The 13546-nt window shown below is 42.9% G+C and overlaps 1 protein-coding gene across 9 annotated transcripts in view; it reads right to left on the bottom strand.

The window, feature by feature from the left end:
• Positions 1–3058: 3058 nt before the first annotated feature.
• PRR14L (proline rich 14 like) overlaps positions 3059–13546 on the bottom strand; it is a 58444-nt gene continuing 47956 nt past the window's right edge. For 7 of the 9 annotated variants that reach the window (XM_045459439.1, XM_045459436.1, XM_045459435.1 and 4 more), the window contains 2 exons: positions 8791–8862; positions 3059–7582 (listed from right to left, as the gene is read on the bottom strand). In XM_045459439.1, the coding sequence (XP_045315395.1) occupies positions 7303–7582; positions 8791–8862 (352 nt within the window). In that variant the 3' untranslated portion in view covers positions 3059–7302. Of the gene's footprint in view, positions 7583–8790; positions 8863–11105; positions 11574–13546 lie in introns of those variants that run through there. The other 2 variants (XR_006707850.1, XM_045459444.1) reach the window with 2 other exon arrangements.

The raw sequence follows: 13546 nt of genomic DNA, 5'->3' as shown, positions 1-13546 counted from the left end.
GAACTCATCAATTGTGAGATCATAACCCGGATGCTTGGGGGCACCTGGGTGGCTCAGTTAAGCGTCCGACTCTTGATTTTGGCTTGGGTCATGATCTCATGATTCCTGGGATCAAGCCCCACATCTGAGTCTGTGCCAACAGAGCAGAGCCTGCTTGGGACTCTCTCCTCTTTCTCTGCCCCCTACTTTCTCTCTCAAACTAGATAAGCATTTAAAAAAATCTATCCCCACAGCACTTCTCTCTGTATTCTAAAACTCTCCAGTTGGGCTCCTCTCAGTTCCTGACCCGTGTCTGTCTCCCCTACCTGTCCATGCCCTTCCAGAGGACTGGCTTGATAGTTTTGTGCCCATGATACATGGATCTGTTCAATAAGCAGTGACTGAGCACCTGTGTGTCAGGGATGTGCAAGGGGCTAGGGATGGCAAACAAGACTTCACTCTTTTGAAGCTCACTGGCAAAAGGGGGAACCTGAGGAGTGAGCAGACAATTCAGAGGGTGGAGAGTGCATGGGCTGAGGAAGCATCTAAGAGGGGTGACTATCATGGCAGTGGTGGGGGGCAGAGTGGGAAGGGGCTAGGGGAAAGCCCCCAGAAATCTGAAGTAGAGGCAGTCCAATGAAGGGGTGGGAGAAAGAACACTCCTGGCCAAGGTCACAGCTTTTGTGTAAAATCTTCAAGGCAAGCGACAGCATGGAGGATCTGAGAAACTAGAAAAAATTCAGGGTGGTGGAGCATCAAAGGGAAATGAAATAGAGAGAAAGGTGTGGGCAGAAACGTTGGGTTTGGTAGTACCATGGTCAGGAGTAGATGTGAGCTTTAAGCCTGTTTCCTCATCTACAAAGTGGGGATTAAAAATACCTACTTCAGAGGTGCCTGGGTGGCTTAGTCTGTTAAGCACCTGACTTCGGCTCAGGACATATCTCGCTGTGAGTTTGAGCCCCACATCAGGCTCTGCACTGACAGCTCAGAGCCTGGAACCTGCTTTGGATTCTGTGTCTCCCTCTGTCTGCCCCTTCCCCACTTGTACTCTCTGTCTCAAAAATAAATAAACATTAAAAAAAACCCAAAACCTACTTTAGGTTGCTGTGAGAATTCATGGAGGTAATAAGCACAAAATGCTTGGCCCTTGGTCAGGGCTCAATAAATGGTAGTCACTATCTTTATTTGGGGGCGAGGAGAAAGCAACAGGGAGATTTTAAGAGGTGGTTCTGAGAAGTGTGAAATTGTGTTTTACCAGGATAACTTAGGCAGGCAGCAGTAGGGGAAGGACATGAGGGGCAGCCAGACTCATCCCATTCTTTGGGGTATGTTCGCACTATTTCAGGGACCATTTCACCATCTTCAAGAGTCTGACATTAAAAATGCAAAACAGGGGGTGCCTGGGTGGCTCAGTTGGTTGGGTGTCCGACTCCAGCTCAGGTCGTGATCTCACGGCTCGTGACTCGAGCCCCTGTCTGTGCTGACAGCTCAGAGCCTGGAGCCTGCTTCGGATTCTGTGTCTCCCCCTCTCTCTCTCTCTGACCCTCCCCCGTTCATGCTCTCTCTCTATGTCTCAAAAATAAATAAACATTAAAAAAAATTTTTATTTTTTTTTTATAAATTTTTTTTTCAACGTTTATTTATTTTTTTGGGGACAGAGAGAGACAGAGCATGAACGGGGGAGGGGCAGAGAGAGAGGGAGACACAGAATCGGAAACAGGCTCCAGGCTCTGAGCCATCAGCCCAGAGCCTGACGCGGGGCTCGAACTCACGGAGCGCGAGATCGTGACCTGGCTGAAGTCGGACGCTCAACCGACTGCGCCACCCAGGCGCCCCAAAAAATTTTATTTTTGATATATATAGAGAGAGCACACAAGCAGCAGAGGGGCAGAGAGAAAGAGAGAGACAGTTGCAAGCACGCTCCAGGGTCTGAGCTGTCAGCAGAGCCTGATGAGGGGCTTGAACGCACAAACCGTGAGACTGTGGCCTGAGCCAAAGTCAGACACTTAATGGACTGAGCCACCCAGGTGTCCCACAACAGAGGACTCTTAAATCAGCTTGGATCAGTCCTCTTATTCTCAGGAAGCCTTACCAACGCTGAGACTCTATAATGGGAGATGCTAGAGAAATAACATGTAATAGATGATTAGCCTTTCCCTTCTAAACAAAGAACATGTGTTCTTCTCAAAGAACTGTGAAATCTAAAAAGCAGAAACATAGCTGTGAGGCAGAATGCTCCCCAAATTCTGTTGTAGAAGCCATGAATTGGAAAAGTCCAAGCAGGGATGCTGTACACTGCTTTTCCTCTGGACAAAGGAAAAACATCCTCAGAAATCATGCTTCTTCCTGGGACATGTCAGTATGGTGTTTGAGAGCCATGTTTTCAGTCATTCTTTCACTAGTTGCCATCATCTCACTAGAGAACTGAGAATAGAAGACTCATAGCCTAACCTGTGTACAGCTGGGAGGATATGTGATAAAAGGCAAGCCTTTTTTTTTTTTTTTTTTTTTTTTTTTACAGCAAATGAATGTACTCCACCACATTTACACTCTCCTTAGTAGTCTCATTAGCAAGTGAAGCTCTTACTCCAAATAGGTTGCTAATATTTGAAACATCTTATGACTTGAATTTATAACTGCTTCTTCCCCCTTCGCCAAATGAGAAAGTTGCACTATTTAAAAATCACACCTAAAATACTTACTCAGCAAACCTACTGCACTTAAGTGGGTAGGACTCAGATCTGAATGAGTATTGACTGTTTCCAAATACCAAATTCCCTCAAAGAGATGATTTGCTGCCACTGAGTAAATTTAAAAAGATTCATCGAAAGCTCAGAAGGCCACCCAAAGGTGGAGGCCTATACATGTTCTGAGCACAGGACAGTCCTCAGAAAATGGTGAAACCTCATAACGTTATAGGTAAACTTTTAACGTAAAATAACAGGGGCACCTAGCTGGCTCAGTTGGAAGGGCCTGCTACTCTTGATCTTGGGGTTGTAAGTTCAAGCTCTATGTTGGGTGTAGAGCTTACTTAAAAATAAAATCATAAAAAAAGAGAATAAAGTAACAGCCTTGACAGTTTTTGAAAGGTTTTCCCAAAAAAAATTTATTTTCATAAATTAACACACATAACAGTGGGAATTTAGAGTCACAAACTACCAAACAGAAAAAGAACTGCAGGGGCATCATGTATGCCAATGTTACCAAAAATGTACAAATTTCACTGAACTATATTGACCATGATAATATATAAACACTTCAGGCAGCTATTTACTGGCCCAGACCAGCCCAAGGAGATGCTGAGGCCTCTCACCAAGAATTCCAATCCAACTCAGCACCAGGGAGGGGCTCGTGAAGACACACAACGAATAAGCATCAAATCTGAGAATATGCTGTGCTAGATGGTGGGCTATATGGGGACCCTTACTTTATAATCAAATTAGTGTCTGCTGCTCAATTTGTGGCTAGATGATATCAAACTTTGATTTTTGTAAAATTAACTCTTCCTCTGCAGCCAGCTTTTTATATCAAGAAGTGCAGTTGTGGTAAGGAGCCCTTCTTTTGCATCAATTCAGGAAAGGCTACTCCCTACCTCTGGCCAATTATCTAGACTTTGGATACAGCCACCCAACAATGTGGTGCTTAAGAGGTCCTTTCCATGATACCAGGGGAAAAGCTTCCAAAACAAAACAAAAACAAAACAAGGGAATTAAAAGAAAGCACCAACTGCATACTTCTCCCTCAGGTAATGGGAGAAAAGCATCACTGACTAAAAGTTGGTCTTTCACGGATCTCCATGTACGTGGTATTAGGAGATGGAATCCCAGCCTGGGGACCAAGTGCCGGCTGTGCTTTCCATCAGGCTGCACCAGAGCCTTGGTGCTGCCGCCCCAGTACCGCACACCCCATGCTGCTCTTGGTCTGGTGGGCAGGGAGTGAGCCCTGTGGGGGGAGGGATCGTGCCCAGATGGTAGGATCTGGAATTTACCTCAGGTTGGCTCTGGCACCCGCGCAAAAGACCCTTTCAGGCAAAACTGTGACAAAATGTCATGATTTTCACAGCTCTTAAAGGAGCGCTGAGTTTTGGGATTCACAGCATGAGTTTCTAAGCTCTTCAGGCTCCACGTAAGGCAAATGCTACATGTCTTTCCACTGTACCTCCCTCAGCTGTAGCTCTTAGAGTAAGGTCAGTAAGAAAAAGTGGACATAATCTGTTTTAATAGGTGTGATGAGGTACATTTAAACTAATGAAGAAATGAAACTGGAAAGGTGACCAAAAGAGGAGAAAGGGGGCAGGAAGCAGATGAGGGGCAAATATAGCTATAACTGAAAGATGGGAAAAAAAAAAAACAAAACATAGTTGAAGTTTCAGTGAAAAGCTGATAGGCAGAACCCTGATTGGACCTGAGATTTCTCTTCTCTTTCCCATATTAAAAGCACTAAGCCTCTGGAGTTGAATTATAGTTGAGTAAATCATAGTTAACTGTAACTTCCCACCATTTGGGGTGGGAAGTCCCCATACTCAGAAACTACCAACCCCCACCCCAGAAAGAGACCTCCTGTAGCTCTGGGCAAGTGGTGTGCCAGCAGCCGACTAACACCCCCCCCCCCCCCCCCCCCCAATCGTGGGCAGGTTCCACAGGCTCCGAGGACCACAGATCTAGCCTTGCAGCTGGCCAGGCCAATGGTGAAAACAGATGCAAAGACAGGTGTGGCTGAGCACAGCTAGAACTTGATGTATCAGTTTTAGGCAAGCAATTTCAAGTTTGCAATGGGGGCCCCTTCTTAACTTTGGAGCAGGGGAAGGCCCCGAGCCAGAGGGCAGGCCAAGAATTTCAACGATAGGCAGAGATGCCTCAGAGCTGCTTCTCTTCCACATTGCCAGGACAAGGAAGGAGCCCAAGCCTCCACTTACTCCATGCCTCCAATGTTCCAAATCATTCTTCCTGGCTCTTGCAAATACCGTGCCTATGTATAAGGGCAAACTTGAAATTATATCTCTGTAATGGTGGTGATGCCACAGCTGTGCCCGTTCAACTTCAGTCTGCTGGATGACATGGGTTGTTGCCGCATTGCTGACTCGTCTACACCAGCAACGGACCTGGCAAACAGGGCTCTGCTGAGTTGCTGGGAGTTTGCAAGCTGTCCAGCAGCACTCCCTAAAAATGTTTGTCAGAGGGTAAAATGGAATACTAATCCCCACTCCCTTAGGCAAAAAGACAGAGAAAAGCATTTAGTGTCTAAGGACCCTGTCCCAGGATGGGAGAGGTACTGAGGTGAAACACAGGTTGTGTCTATACAGTCTGGGCAAAGCAGATGTAGAACAGCGGAATCTGGTTCACATTCCAAGCCAGTGTGGAAATGCAGCTCTCTTCAATGCTATTTGGCCATGGCCTTAGAAGCTTCTATGGGTTACCAGATGTGTATTTCACTTACTAAATGCTATGTCTGAGGCAGTGGGCCTAGAAGACAGATGTGGCACTTTTATTTTCTTGCTCATGTCAGTTCTTCTGCTCCAGTGTGGCACAGACTGTCAACCTGCAAAGGAAAGGCACATAGAGACCCCCTGCCCCGACCCCATCTTCCCACCCACTCACAAATGGGGAGACAAAGGAACCCTAGGAGACACACCAGGACGGCACCACTCACTCTTCTCTAACAGACTGACTTTGAAAATATCTCTGGAGCTCTGACAGTCTCCTTGGGTGGCTGCTTCCTAGCAGTGGCTCCTAGGAGAATGGGAAGAGGTGACCAGTGTCCTGAGGCTGGGTGTAGCATCCCACTCACCAGCCAAGGAATGTTAATTCTCTGAACTTTTGTAATGAAAGCAAGAGAGAAAGAAAGATAAAACACAGGGGATGGTGGTGACGGGGGGGAAGCAGGGCAAGGGCATATAGGAGTTAAGTGGAAAACGAACGACACCTCTGGGCCTGGCCGACCCACACAGCATCCTTCTGCCCACAGACTCAAGCAGGCACAGATGAAGGAACTGCCAACTCTGGCACTCTGCAAAATTTCCAGTAGGTTTGACATAGGAGCCCAGAGTACGATGGTGTTCTCAGAGAGGGCTGGCCGTGGAATTTCATGATCCCCCTGCAAGGATGCATCGCTGGGTCTGAACCACGTGCCATCTCACTCCCCACTCTTGGAGCAAGTTGCTCTGACAGCTGCAAACACTCTGGGTCGGCCTTTTATCACCACCTGAGCTGCCGTACCCAACTTTGTTACAGACTACCACTTCAGATAAAACCCATTAAGACCACACCCAACCTTCACATTTTTTTAAATGATTGGGAGGAAAACTTGCTCTTACTTCTATCATTAAAATAAACACATCTACTTAGTGGGCAAGAATGAGAACACAGATGAAAACGTACTCCTTCTAATGAGTTACACTGGAAGGTGGAAATGGGGAAGGGACTGCTTGAAACACATAATGGGAAAATGTCTCACCATTGTCCCATACCATGCACTGATACACTGGGTCAAATGCCTGTCATATATTCTGAAGACATTATTGTCTTTCTCCTTGATGTCTTAAAATTTTGTTTTAAAATCACATTTAAAGGCTCCAAACATGCAGCAATAATACAAAAAAAAAAAAAAAAAAAAAAAAGAAAAGAAAAGAAAAGAAAAGAAAAGAAAGAAATAAAAACAAATGAAAATAACACCACAACATTAAAAAGTGCAACTTACTTTGAATGGGGCCTGGACGGGCTCCTCTGGCACTAGTGACCCATAGTCACAGAGGGGAGAAAATGATGGGGAAAAGCCACACACACCCACACAACCACACACACACGCACACGCACACGCACACACACGATTCTGGGCAGACAGACTCAAAAGGATTAGGAAACACAACAGCTCATCTTTCCTCAACTACTGAAATGAGCTGGTGAGACCACAAAGAACAGGACGCCAGGTCCCCCTCCCTAGGCCACGTCTCTAAATAATCTTGGTCTAGCACCACCGTAAACAACGCAGAACTTTCACACGGACGTGCAAATGCTATGAGTCCTTGGAATTCTAGTGTTACTGAAGGTATGCTGAGTCCTCCTCCTGTGGATGGCGAGTGTGAGGAGGAGGGGGCCAGATGGTTTTCAGGACCATTTCCAGGAGAAAGGGAACATTCCTGAGGTTCAATACTCAGCAGGAGAAGTAGAGGACCCTCCTTCACCATTTCCTAAAAAGGTTGCACCTTAAAATAGGTAAAATCCACGGACTGCATTTTGAGTAGTTTGGGCGGTAGGGCAAAATTAGGCAACTTCTTCCAAGGAGCCTGGAAAATCTAAAATTGAGACCCCTAAACCAAACTGCTTCTCAACAACCAGATGATCGCTCCTGCTCCTCCTCTTCCTTGGCAAAAAAGGTTTCCAATTCCATTAGTTTCTGTATCAACAGAGCATCCAGCTCTCGACTCTGCAGAGCTGCCTTCTGGGCCCTGGTAAAGCTGCCTGCCACCTTGACTTTACCACGAGCTCTCCTCTTTCGTGGGACTGTAAAATCCTGAAATTCTAGAACTCGTTTTCTCTTCTGTTGGCTGATTGAGATTAGCGTACCATTTCGTTCCTTAGGTTCCTCAAAGATGGTCTCCAAACACCTAAGGGTGGAGCACAAAAAAAGAATCACCAATACAATGACTCACGTGGCCCATCTCCTGGGTCACCAACCCTTCTGGTCAACTGGGGCTAAAACAACTAATGACTACTTACTTGACTGTTTTCTCTGGCCAGTATCTTTTTATGTATGAAGAAAAATATGTATTTATGGATATGTAATATATGAACACCCAGTGAAAAAACTGACACTGAGCAAAAGGGTAAGGAATAAAGACCAGACCCCGTAGGCAACACCAGCCACTTTTTTATGTATTCACAAAGTCATTCAATCAGAGACATGCATAAATAAGCATATATTACCAGAGATCAGCCCTTTTGTGTAAAGGGACAGGTAGGAAACATTTTTAAATTAATGAGCACATAGGACTCGATTATATTTTTTGTTTTTAAACAACCCTTTAAGAATATAGAAACCTTTTTTTTTTTTTCTCACAGACGGTAACAAAAAAAGAAAGGAAATGGGCCACTCGCTGAATGTGGCCTATAGTCTGCTAACCCACAGCATATATCCTCCACTTTGGTTTTCTTCTTGTGTTCAAATGGTAGCAAACCACATACACTGCCCTATACACTGTGCCTCTCTGATCTGTCAATAACTTTTAAGATTATTCTAATTCAGTAAACAGGTATCTGATTCATTCCTTTTAATGGCTACAGTGTATTCCATTTTAAGGCTGAATCATAATTCAATTTTAAGTTGTTTCCAATTGTTTCCTATTATTTAGCAATGCTGCAATGAATAATCTCGTACAAAGGTCTTAGAGCAAATGTTCACTTTACAGGATAAAATCCTAGAACTCTCCTGCTACAACCTGGACACAACAGGAATTTAATAAATGTTCCCTGACTTGGACTGAATTCACACTCAAAGGTAGCCATGTGAAACACTGTCTGTGTTTGGATTTGTAATCATATCTGAAGATCAATGGTTACTAGTCCTGAAAAGGACAGCCAGGTTTTTGCTAATAACACAAGTACAAACTGAAAGGAAGTGGTGTTTTCTGTACCTACCTAACTCATCACACATTTCTGTCCCATCCTACCACCAACCCCAGTTCAAGCGCTGGGAACTAAAAATACCAATTCTAGTTATTTCCAATAACTTCCTTTCTAAAGTGAATGGATTGGAGATTTGCATCGATCATTTCAGAAGCCCTCCCAGTCTATTCACTCCTACTCATGTACCCACCTGTTTGCAGGAGGAGACTTATAATTCTTGTTGGTATATATTTCTTCTAAACTAAACTCCTTTTTCTTTAATCTGAAAAGAGAATAAAATAAATTCTTCATGTTCTCTTAAGAGAAATAAAATTGGCTTCCCAACTTGATGAGTCATTTTCTTACAGGCCCTCTGGATTGAGATTGATCGATTTTTTTTTTTTTAATGTTTATTTTTCAGAGACAGCAAGACAATGCGAGCATGCACAAGCAGGAGAGGTGCAGAAAGAGAGGCAGACAGAGGATCCCAAGTAGGCTCTGCACTGACAGCAGAAAGCCTTACATGGGGCTAGAACCCACAAACCACGAGATCGTAACTTGAGCCGAAGCTGGACCTTTAACTGATTGAGCCACCCAGGTGCCCCTGCAATGAATTTTGGATGTGTCTCACGTGCACAACATGTACCAGATTTTCTTTTCTAGGCTGCCAATCTTCAGCTTTGTGAAATTTAGTCCATTTATACTTACTGGCAATGATATAGCTGTATTTGTATCTACTATTCATATTTTATAGCTTCTTTTACCTTTTCAATATTTCTTTTCTTCTCCTTAACTGACTGCTGTTCACTTCTCTTTTATCCCCCTTTCCTGGCTTGGAAATTATACACTTCTCTTTCAGTGGTTGGCAAGAATTTTAAGAAGTTTTCTTAACTCGGAAACTGGAGTGCATCAATATTTTTACCCTTCTCCCAAACACCAGTCCCTGGAACTTTTAATTCCAATCAATACCATCTCAATTTATACATTACTAGTGTTCTATTTTGTCTCCTTTTTTATTTTGTCATTTATTCGAAGAAACCAGATTGTCTGACCTGTGGCTTCCCCAGTCTATATTATGATTACACCCACAAAATATTATTTAACCCGTTCCTCTGAACCAAACATATGGAAAATATTACAGGTATTTCCTATAGATTGACAATTAGATATAAGAGGCATAATCAGATTTATGTGTTTTGATAGGAAGATTTTTATTTTCTTCTTCTTGTTTAATGTTTACTTATTTTTGAGAGAGAGAGACAGAGTATGGGCAGGGAAGGGGCAGAGAAAGAGGGAGACACAATCTAAAACAAGCTCCAGGCTCTGAGCTGTCAGCACAGAGCCTGATGTGGGACCCTAACCCATGAACTATGAGATCATGACCTGAGCCAAAGTTGGATGCTTAATTGACTGAGCCACCCAGGCACCCCGATAGGAAGATTTTTACATGGTGGTGTATACTTTCATCCCGAGGGAAAGGATACCTGTTGTTGATCTTTTTAAAATATTACTAGCCACTGAAGAACACTGACTGTATTTATTACTTCTTTAGGGCCATACTTAATGATAGTCTAGCACTCCTTCTCAATTCATTTGGTAGAATTCTTCTGTCTAAATTGAAACTTCATGTTCATCCATTACTTAGTAACCCTGTAGTACACTTTGCACAGGAAAAACAGCTCATGCTTGGTTCTTTCCCTTTATTTACTGATTTCCAAACAATTACTTGGTTCTCTAATCTCATCCAAATATGGCTAATGGATTGTTTTAAAAGTGTCATTATAGGGGCACCTGGGTGGTTCAGTCGGTTAAGCATCCAACTTCAGCCCAGGTCATGATCTCACAGCCCGTTGAGTTCGAGCCCCGTGTTGGGCTCTGTGCTGAAAGCTCAGAGCCTGGAGCCTGCTTCAGATTCTGTGTCTCCCTCTCTCTCTGCCCCTCCCGTGCTCATGCTCTGTCTCTGTCTCAAAAATAAATAAAAACATTAAAAAAATTTTTTTAAAAAGTGTCATTATAAACTATTCCATTTAAACATATTTCTTATGCTCCAATCTGTTGCAGTTATTATTCTTTTTGATGCTCTGTTTCATCTGTGGCCAGTGGGAGTTCCAAATTGGTTTCTGAGTCTCTTTGACATGACTTTAGTAGTCTTTGAGAACTTCATCACTTTCTGGTAGGACAAGATATTCTACACTCATCTTGTGCATTTCCTGCTGTAGACCTTTGATTAGTCCTCAAAGAGTTTTGGTTGACATACTATAAAACTTACCCTTTTATTTACTCATTTGTTTATGAGTATACTCAATTCATTTGTTTATTATTCATCGTTGCTACGATGTGGAAGATAATAGCTTCAACCCTCAGGTCACCACACTTATATCAGTAGAAACTTACTGTGATAACTTTTATATTAACTATTAATAGTGTTAACTTATCACCACAAAGTTTCTGTATTTTAAACCTGTTTCATTCAGATAAGAAAAGCAGAGTCTGAAGAGCATGTTAATTAACTTTTTGGTGTCATGTTTTAGTTTCTTTATGAGAATCTTAACTGAGATTCGGTTTGGTTCAATTCCAATTCAGCAAAGAACATGCTTGTGGAAAATATACATAAATAATAATATGTATACAAAAGTTCATAGTGACTTAGCACTGGCGTTCCAAAAGAGGACAACTACTTTGCTTCTGAGCAGTAGCAACTGCTACATTAAAGATGTTGGATGGGCAGTCCGAGAGTGAAAGATGAGCCTCCCAGTCATTCTGACTTGCACATCAGGGTAGTATGTATCCACATTGTTTCTGGACTGAGGTGAAGGTCTGTGAGCAGAGCTCAGATTCTGGAATTTCTGGCCTCTCAACAAACTGGCTTCTTCAGCGAGACTACATTCACTGGAATGGCACAGTCTGCCTCAAAAGCACAGGCACTTTCCGTGGAAAGCCCATCTTGCCCAGGGTGGTTTTGGAGAAAGTCTACATTTGAGTGTCTTCCATCTGCTGGGTCCTCTCTCCCTCATCACTTGATCTGTTTTTACGATTTCCATCATAAGGAAGGCAGTTTCAGAGCTAACATCAAAAACTCTTTGCATAAGGTGTGGTCTTGAGCCAGAGATATGCTGATATATACCCTAAGCAGAATATAGCAACAATTTTTTAAGGTATCTGTTTTCTGGCCTAGAAAATGACCAGGAGACACTTAATACCTAAGATGACCAACTGCTTCTTGAGTAACAATGGCTTTTATACTCTCAGGTAGAGAGAACAAATCTATAAATATGGCCAAAGAGAAAACATCAGGCATTTGGGGGTGGGTTCAAATTCTGATTTTGAGCAACCATGTCTCTCATTTACAAATGTTTATAGAAGTCATGGCTGCAGAAGTGGTCTATATAAAACAGAAGTCTTAGGGAATTTCTATTCCCCTGAAACTATTTTACACAAATGACAGCACTCTATAGACAATTTTGGCTCTAGCATAACATTGTCTTAAGATACTGATTATACAAATATATAAAGCAGTGCATCTTGTTTTGTGTGTGTTGTGTGTGTTTTTTAATTTTAGAGAAAGAGAGAGCATGTGCGAACAGGAAAGAATCTTAAGCAGGATCCACACTCAGTGCAGAGCCCAACACAGGGCTCAATCCCACAACCCTAGGATCATGACTTGAGCCGAAATCAAGAGTCTGCCTGGGACTTTCTCTCCCTCTCTCTCTGCTCCTCATTCTCTTGTGCATTCTCACTCTCTCAGAATAAATAAATAAGCATTAAAAAAAACAAAAAACAAAAAACAATGAAATTTCCTGTGGGCAGGGGCGGCCGGCTAGCTTAGTCAGTGGAGCATGCAACTCTTGATCTCAGGGCCGAGTTCGAGCCCCACGTTGAAGTTGGAGTTTACATAAAAAAACAAAATTCCTATGGTTTCGTCAAGTATTCTTACAGTCTGATTTGTTTCTACTTAAATTTGATTCATTTGGGATTTTTTCTGGTGAAAGGTCTAAGGTACAGATCCAACTTTATTACTCTTAAAATGGCTACCCAGTTGCCCCAATAGCACTTTACTGAACAGTCAGTCCATCTTTTTACCACTAATTTGAGGGGACACCTTTGTCACATTCTATATTTCTCTATGTAGTCATGTCTACTTCTGGACTTTCTATTTTGTTTTTACCAATTTGTATGTTTCTGCTGTGGCATCACACTTCTATTTACTTAGTTATAATATATATATATATATATATTTTTTTTTTTTTTTTAAATGTTTATTTATTTTTGAGAGAGAGAGACAAACAGACACAGAGTCTTAAGCAGGCTCCAGGCTCTGAGCTGTCAGTGCAGGGCTCAATGTGGGATCCGAACCCACGAACCATGTGACTATGACCTGAGCTGGAGTCAGAAGCTTAACCAACAGAGCCACACAGGCATCCGAGTTTACAATATGTTTTAACGTCTCTTAGGATTAACACCTCTCTCATTTCACTCCTTTTCTGAATTTTCCTGGCTATTCTTGCTTCTTTATTTTTCCATGTTAACTCTGACTGTGTGAAACATAAACCTTTCCATTTATTCAAATCTCTTCAGCTCTTGGTCGAGTGAATATATTCAAAGTTTTGTTTACTGGCATGCGCCAGTTATATTATAACTTCTTAGCTCAAAATGTACCCTCCAGAACCTGCTCTGTGAAAATGGAATCCTGGACTCTTGAAGCATTTCTTCTTTACAGTAAGTATGATGCTAAAAGCTCCGGCAAAAGAAGGCATTGGGGGAACACTGCTAAGAGGAAAGGAGCTTCTCTTCCTGGTCCTGGTGAAGTTTTCCCCCCATCACTGGTGTATGTTTGTTGGCGTGTCAGGAGGGGGTCATTTGGAGGGGGCTCTGCCCTAGCTGTGTGGCCAGAGTACGTAGTCCCTCAGTGCTCTGGCAACCCTAGCCTGGTGATCATGCCACATGCTTCCTGACACATGTGGGGCACT

This window comes from Leopardus geoffroyi, chromosome D3 (assembly GCF_018350155.1).
Source record: "Leopardus geoffroyi isolate Oge1 chromosome D3, O.geoffroyi_Oge1_pat1.0, whole genome shotgun sequence".
Classification (NCBI taxonomy): domain Eukaryota; kingdom Metazoa; phylum Chordata; class Mammalia; order Carnivora; family Felidae; genus Leopardus; species Leopardus geoffroyi.
This window is presented reverse-complemented; position numbering and strand designations above follow the sequence as displayed.